Genomic DNA, 8,266 nt, shown 5'->3' with positions numbered 1-8,266 from the left:
CCGAATATTTTAAAACATGAGTATCTGCACTTCTACTAAAGTAAAGGATGTGTGTACTTTTGCCACCTCTGGTTTTAGCTACATCAGCAATACAGTATAATGTGTTTATAGCCTGTATGACTTTAGCTATATGCTAATGTGTGACATCCCATGGTAATGCTTCACCAACACTAAGCTAGTTTGGGCAGAGCAATTTTTCCATCTACATCTCTAATAATAGCAGCAGAATCTGATTTACATTGTTTAGAAGCCCAATACTTGATGTCCTCCTCGGTAGGCTGACTCTGAATTATTTTTAGGTCAATATCTGGTATATTGGAGATGTGTGACATCATCGAGTTCTCTGGGTTTGTATGTATTGTGTCCAAATGTATTGCTTCCTTAGCTACTTTATCTGCTAACGTGATCCCTGAATTTCCTCTGAATCACCATGTCCTTTAACCTTCACTATGGCCACTTTGGCAGAGAGTTGAACAGCTTTTAAAAGATCGCCTATGAGATTAAAATGTGCTATGGGCTTTCCATCAGCTGTTTTAAAGTCTCTTTGCTTCCATGTTTCAGCAAAATCATGCACAACACCATAAGCAGACTTAGAATCAGTGTATATAGTCACTACTTTACCTTCAGACACTGACATGCTCTTGTAAGTGCCACCAACTCTGCAGCTGTGTGCATAAATACACATCAGAGGGATTTGAAATGAACATCTACATATAGGCAATCCCCCTCTTCCAGGGTCATATCTAAAAGATCAGACCTACAAGAGGTCTCTTATTCAATGTGTTTAAGGCAATCATGTGTGTCGTCAAAACATCTAAATGTATAAAGTCTAGCAGATCACGCAGCACTACTACAGCTGAATGAGGCCGAGAAGAGGCTTAACACTAGAATTACTGACTTTTTATTTTCTGGTGCACGTCGTGAGGTGTGATTAACCCCTGCGGAGATTTTCACAGTTCTTCAGCTCGATTCTCCCCCTGCTTTTGTTGTGCAAACCACCTAACACCTGTGAAGCCTGGCACATTTGCATTTGTTTACTGAGACTGAGAGAGCCTAGTGAGTTCAGGAGACCCACGAGGGCTTGAATTTAGAGCTTGAAGAGCTAGAGTTGTCTACAGCTTTACTGTTAAAATCTGCATATCCTCCAGAATGGCCACCTTATCTTCACGGAGTTGCAAAATCTCCTGTGATGTCCTAGGCAGCTTGTCATTGCTTGGTAAACTGTGTGTCTGCCTCTAATGTAGAGCCAGTTTTGATCTGTTCTCCCTGGTCAGAAAGATTTCTGGTGCCACTAATCAATGCTCCGAGATAGATTCATTTCAATTATGCAACACCTTTGATTTGATGACAAGGACATGCGGGCAGAATGGGTGAAAACAGACAAATTTGCTGCGATCTCCGACATCTGGACACGTTTAAAAAAGAACTGGGCTGAGAGTTTTACTTTAGGAGAACACATGACCATAGATAAACAGCTGTTCCCTACCAAGGTTCATTGTCCATTCACACAGTATACCAAAAACAAGCCAGACAAATTTGGGATCAATTTCTGGATGGCCATGGATTTGGAGACCAAATATGTCTGCAATGCATCTCCAGAGAACGTGGTCATGAATCTGATGGAGCCATTTTTGGATGATGGGAGAAATGTCACCATGGACAATTTCTTTACTTCACTGTCACTGTCGCACAGACTGCTGCAGCGCAAAACAACGCTACTGGGCACAGTGAATAAAGTCCGGTCGTGAACGTCCTAAACTTGCAAAAGACACTTCACAGCGAGAGGTATTCTCCACTTCAGTGCTTAGAAGTGGCAGTGTCTCCTTGACAATTTATGCACCTAAAAAAAACAAGACTGTGTGTGTTCTAAGTTCCATGCACCAAGACACCAAGGCCTCTGAGCTTCAACAAATGTTGTAGCTCAGAGTAGTAAACAAATGCAAATGTGCCAGGCCTCACAGGTAATGGGTGTGTTTGCACAACAAAAGCAGGAGAACAATGGAGCTGAAGGCCTGTGAAAATCTCAGCAGGGGTGCTACTAGGTGTTAGGTCCAGGGAATTTACGCAAATTTGCGCAGCTTTAGTAAAGCTAGTTTTTTAAATCCTCCTTTTCATTGATTTGTAAATTAAATTAATTTGTGTGAATCTCCGTTTATTTGTAAACCAAAATCTATGAACAAATAAAAATGGAGAATGATGATAGAAAAGAATGAAGAGATGAAGATAGATGAAGAAGTCATTTCTCTCATGAAGCTCAACCACTAAAGGCACAGTGGCAGACAACCAATCAGATTTGACTTCCTGAAAATGGCTAAGCCAATGATGTTTGAATATTTTGAATTCTAACCCGTTGGCCCTGCCCACTGCTTTGTGAATGATCCGTGTTTGTACTTATAGACTTCTTTCACGTGCTTTGGTATAAAGTTAATGTTGGGCTCGTGAGTTTTTCCCACCACTTTCCGCGCGTGCACATCGACGTTATAAATCTATTGCCGTGAGCTTCAACCCCGTTTTTGTCCCGGATTTAGCAGATCATGAAATCAGATTCTAGATGGAGATCTTTAGGAGAACCTCCACACACTCCTGCTGCTGCTGGATCAAAGGTACAATTTATTTATGTCTCATCTCAGAAAGTGTGTTGTGATACAACCACATTTCCACTGTGTTGAGCAGAAGGTTGGGGTTTGTTTCTCTGAGGGCTCCAGGTCCAGAGTGCTGTTAACTTTCTGCCATTTTGGGAGTAAATATCCACATTCTCAGGTGTAGGGATCACATTGTTATATGCCATACACCTAAAATGTTCTTGAAATTTAAAGAGCAATCATATGGTATAAGCTGTAATTTCAAACATGATTTCCTCCCCAACCAGGGCTGGTTCTGGATATTTGGAGGCCTTCAAGCCTCCTTCCCTATACCTTTCAGAATATATTATTTCTAAACTTTATTATTTATACAAAATCTCTTATCAGTAATTTCATAAATTTACTTAAATCTGCATATTAATGTTCAACTTCATCTGAATGAGTTATTTTATATCCAAGCCCAAACCCCCACCTCCAATCACGAGGCCTCACATCCAGGCCTTAGGCAATTGCCTGATTTGCCTATAGCTGGCGCTGTCCCTTTTCCCGACACTTTTTTTCCCTTTTTTTCTGAAATATAAAATAAGATCATATTGCTGCTTAGTAAACCTCCTTCGTCTTGATGGTAGAAATGTTTAAGGTTTTGTAAAACAAAATAGAACCATGAACAGTGAACTGTTCTTAAAAACTCCTTAAAATACTTAGTATTATACTTTTATCCTGTGTAAATTTTTTATTTATTTAGCAGCTCCATCAGCATTTGCAAAACTAAGATTTGGGCTGCTTCAGCAATTTTAAGCCACCTTAGATAACTGTAGCAGACGTTTCTGATACGTGACAAATCTAAAATTTTTACAGATTATTGAATTGTTTTATCATGTTTTTCAGATGCACCCGTGCTCAGTTTGTGGGAAGACATTTACACAAAATTCTGTTCTGAAAGAACACCAGCGTGTCCACACAGAAGAGAAGCGGTATCACTGTGAACAGTGTGGGAAGAGTTTTATTTACCAGAGTCATCTCAAAAGACACCAGAGTATCCACACAGGAGAGAAGCCGTATCACTGTGAACAGTGTGGAAAGAGTTTTAATCGAGATAGTACTTTTCGGGTACACCAGCGAATCCACACAGGAGAGAAGCCGTATCACTGTACACAGTGTGGGAAAAGTTTTATCCGATTTTCTCATCTTCAAGTACACCTGCGAATCCACACAAGAGAGAGGCCGTATTACTGTGAACAGTGTGGGAGGAGTTTTGCTCATCAGAGTAGCCTCAAGGTACACCAGCGAATCCACACGGGAGAGAAGCCGTATCACTGTAAACAGTGTGGGAAGAGTTTTACTCATCAGAGTGGTCTCAAAGAACACCAGCGTATCCACACAGGACTGAAGCCGTATCACTGTGAACAGTGTGGGAAGAGTTTTACTCAACAGAGTAGTCTCAAGGTACACCAGCGAATCCACACAGGACTGAAGCCGTATTACTGTGAACAGTGTGGAAAGAGTTTTACTCAACAGAGTAGTCTCTCTGTACACCAGCGTATCCACACAGGAGAGAAGCCGTATCACTGTGAACAGTGTGGGAAGAGTTTTAATCGCCAGAGTCATCTCAAAATACACCAGCGTGTCCACACAGGAGAGAAGCCGTATCACTGTGAACAGTGTGAAAAGAGTTTTACTCGCCAGAGTCATCTCACAATACACCAGCGTGTCCACACAGGAGAGAAGCCGTATTACTGTGAACAGTGTGAAAAGAGTTTTACTCGTCAGAGTAGTCTCAAAGAACACCAGTGTATCCACACAGGAGAGAAGCCATATTACTGTGACCAGTGTGGGAAGTTTTTTACTCAACAGCATAGTCTCAAGGCACACCAGCGAATCCACACAGGAGAGAAGCCGTATTACTGTAAACAGTGTGGAAAGAGTTTTATTCACCAGAGTCATCTCACAATACACCAGCGAATCCACACAGAAGAGAAGCCGTATCACTGTGAACAGTGTGGGAAGAGTTTTAAACGAGAAAATTATTTTCAGAAACACCAGCGAATCCACACAGGAGAGAAGCCGTCTCACTGCTGACATTGTGGGGAAAGTTTTCGTTATTCGAGTGGCCTTCTCAAACACCAGCAGAATCATACAGGACAGAAGCTGTGATTCTGTGGAAAATGTGGGCGGAGCTATGCTCATTGACGATCATTACAAAAGCACAAGTGCCCTAACATCAGCTCCTGATGTGAATTTTTTAAACTAAGAATAATGTTTTTGTAATTTAGTTTTTACTTTTCAGTAATCACACCAGGGCACAGACACAGAAAAAGCCATCAGAATATTGTTTACATCTAATTTAGAGGGAGAATTCTAGTCCAACTACACCTAACTAAATTCTATGGCAAGAAGTTCGGGTCATTACACACACGTGCTTTCTGAACATCATCTGATAGATCAGTTAGCTTAATAAGGATTACAATGTTATCTACACTATTATACACACACTAGATATATACTGTATATACACACACATTGTGCCAAATGAGTGTTGAATATTCCATTCCTCCAGCAGGTAACAGGGTGTTGGATAGAACATTTTCTGAAAAAATGCGTCCCGCTAGTAAATGACATCCATACTGGGATAAGGATATATGTCAGATCATGGAATGTATTTGTTATGGACCAATGTACAAAATACAACCTGAGACCGGTAAGAAAACCTCTGTGTAATTCATCGCAGCCTCCTACTTGTTGTCAATGTCTTACCTTTCGAGGCTCTCTGTGAACATGATCCAGAAACACCACCATCCTCTATTGAGTCAAAGCTCATTTTGAAATGTACTGAGGCAAAGTAGAAAACTGTTCTGTGGCCAGACGTATAAAAATGTAAATTTATTTTTTTGGAAACCATGGACCACTTGGAATAGTGCCTGTGGAATGGGCAGCTAGTACATCTGGAAAGGCTCCATCAATGCTGAATGGTATATACAAGTTTTAGAGCAACAAATGCTTCCATCCAGAAGATTTCTTATCCAGGGAAGGTCTTGTATATTTGAGTAAGACAATACTAACTGCATACTGCATCGATTACAATAATGTGACTCTGTAGTCTGCATGTGTGGGTGCTGAACTGGTCTGCCTGCAGTCTAGACCTTTCATCATGTCAAAACATTTGGTGCCTCATGAAATCAAAAATACAACAAAGGAAACCAAGAACTTCTGAGCAGCTAGAACCCTGTATCAGACACACATGGGCCAACATTCCTCTCCCAAAACCTCAGCAACTGGTCTTCTCAGTTACCAGCTTTTATGGACAGAAGACCTGATGCTACACATTGCCCTGTCCCAACTTTTTTGAGATGTGTTGCGATTAAAATTCAAAATGACAATTTTATTCCCCCTGCAATGGGATATATTGTCAGTTTAAACATCAAACTTGTTTTATTGTGAATAAAATATGCATTTATGTGGTTTGCTAATCATTGCACTGTTTTTATTTATTTATCAAGTGTCCCAACATTTTTGGAATTGGGGTTGTATGATTTTAGAAATGGTATAGTTTTATTGTACGATCAGTCTCTCTATTTTCTTCCTTAAAACAAATCAATCTGAAGAGAGAGATTCTAATCCAACCGATTTACCTTGTATCTTAATCCAATTTATTTAGAGCATGTTTCATTCAACATATTTAGCATATATCTAGTACAAAAATTATTAGATACCATAAACAAAGGAAAAAGAGTGAATAGCGTGAAGGAGAGCAGTCAAGGTCAGATTCAGGAGAAGGTATGGGGGGATAATACACGGGAGGGGGGCGATGTAGATTAGTCAATGGAAGACCAGTAAGAATGATATGGAGAAGAGATATAAGGAGAAGAGATAGGAGGAGTCGATGCAGGTGTGCGAAGACCTTCAGAATCTTTTTTTATCAGTTTGTGTCTCCTGATGTAAAAGAACAGGAAGGTCAGGTGAAGTCTGTGTGCCCATCTCCACGCCTACTTAGATCAAAAGGTGCTGGCTATCTGTTAGTTCCTCAAATAATGAAGACTACAGCAGGGGGCAGATCTTTCTCTTATAAAGCCCACAGTTATGGAACAGCCTTCCAATCAGTGTTCGGGACTCAAACACAGTCTCAGTGTTCAAGTCGAGGTTGAAAACATATTTATTAAGTCAAGCCTTTGATCAGTAGAATTCTTTCTTAGGTAAAGGCTCAGATCTGGAGGGAGCATTGATATAGAGTGTTTGGTGAACTGGGATATTTGTATGCTGTCGTCCCCTCACATTCACACGTTCACTCAGGTTTGTTGACGGTGGTGTGGTGGGTCGTCTCTTATCCCAGAGACCCCTCATGTCTGTGTTACCTTCTGGTTTTTCTTTGTAGTTATGCTGCCATAGCGAGTCTTGCTGGAGTCCAAAATGCACAGTGACATTCACTTTTATGCAACAATGACACTTAATAATCCATATCCGTCTCTTCCTGTCACCCTTTCTCTCTCTCTCTCTCTCTCTCTCTCTCTCTCGGTCGAGTTAAACAAGCTCCTGAGGCTCCAGTGACCACTGTTCCTGCCCCTCTCCCCTCCGTGATCTTCCCACTTCATCCAGGCCTGCCTCTGGATAGAGTTCTCTTCATTTGGAGGCCACTCTTTGCAGCTTGGGACGGTTTCTCATCAGCGCCTTGGGTGGTTCCATGAAATTCTGGAGTAAGAACGGGAGCTTTGAGGATGGATTGGACTGTAGTTAATGTCAACAGTCTCCTACACTGACTCAGGACTACTTTTCGCTTTTGATCATCTGCTATCATCTGTATATCTGCTATAAATAGACATTTGGTGCAACCCAGATGAGGATGGGTTCCCTCATGAGTCTGGTTCCTCTCAAGGTTTCTTCCTTATGCCATCTCGGGAAATTTTTGCTCATCAAAGACAAACTTACTTATAAAGAACATATTTACTTTTAATCACCACATTATCTGTGTAAAGCTGTTTCGAGACAAAGTTCATTGTTAAAAGCGCAATACTTATAAGTATTATTAGCGATATTTGTAAGTATTTAAATGAGGGTGAAAATGAACATATTCAAGTAACTTTACTGGCATTAGCAAAAAAAACTGTTAGAATTACTACAAAAAATTTTACACAATAAGTTATGCTTATTTTATAGACATAGTAATGTCCTTAACAACCTTTACATTTTACTCCTCTGCTAATTATTTAGCGATCATGCAGAAATTTGAGGCTTTCCATTTCAGGATGTAACGCTGATGTTTGTCACCGTTCTTGGGATTTTCTCTCTAAAATAAGCTTTTTAAATTCCATACCCGTTATAATTCATTAGGAACAGATATCACTTGTAGATTATGACTGATGATGAAGTGGACACTAAATTATTAGTGAATGCTGGTGAAACTGGAGAAACCATGTGATCCGCGTGTAGGATACATGGTAAGACCTTTTAAAAAGGAGTTAATAAACAAATAAAAGTGCATAATAAGCTGCAATAAATAATAATAATCTTAAGAAAAACCATAATATGAACTAAAAAAGAAATTAAATAAAAGAACTATAAAGAGACAAAAAATCAAAAGGGTTCAGCATAACTACAGTGAATATGGGAACATTAAAGGCATTGTGTGTGAAATAGACAGAGCCGGACAGTAACGGAGTAAATTTACTTAAGTACAATTTTGAGGAATCTGT

At 40.1% G+C, this 8,266-nt stretch overlaps 1 protein-coding gene across 1 annotated transcript; it reads left to right on the top strand.

Moving 5' to 3' along the window:
• The first annotated feature begins 1,355 nt into the window (after positions 1-1,355).
• On the top strand, positions 1,356-5,290 carry LOC124377318 (zinc finger protein OZF-like). The gene is made up of 2 exons (XM_046836744.1): positions 1,356-1,727; positions 3,471-5,290. Exons 1-2 carry the CDS (start codon positions 1,356-1,358, stop codon positions 4,659-4,661), a joined length of 1,563 nt encoding a protein of 520 aa, XP_046692700.1. The 3' UTR covers positions 4,662-5,290.
• The last annotated feature ends 2,976 nt before the right edge of the window (positions 5,291-8,266 follow it).

This window comes from Silurus meridionalis, chromosome 23 (genome assembly GCF_014805685.1).
Source record: "Silurus meridionalis isolate SWU-2019-XX chromosome 23, ASM1480568v1, whole genome shotgun sequence".
Taxonomy (NCBI): Eukaryota; Metazoa; Chordata; class Actinopteri; order Siluriformes; family Siluridae; genus Silurus; species Silurus meridionalis.
Note: the sequence above shows the minus strand (reverse complement) of the source record. Positions and strands in the feature narration are given on the sequence as shown.

Excerpts from the sequence above, each read along its gene's own strand:
- LOC124377318 (XM_046836744.1), top strand. The coding sequence starts at position 1,356 with ATGCGGGCAGAATGGGTGAAAACAGACAAATTTGCTGCGATCTCCGAC. Across the intron at positions 1,728-3,470 it reads AAACAACGCTACTGGGCACA|ATGCACCCGTGCTCAGTTTG; the intron begins GTGAATAAAGTC and ends CATGTTTTTCAG.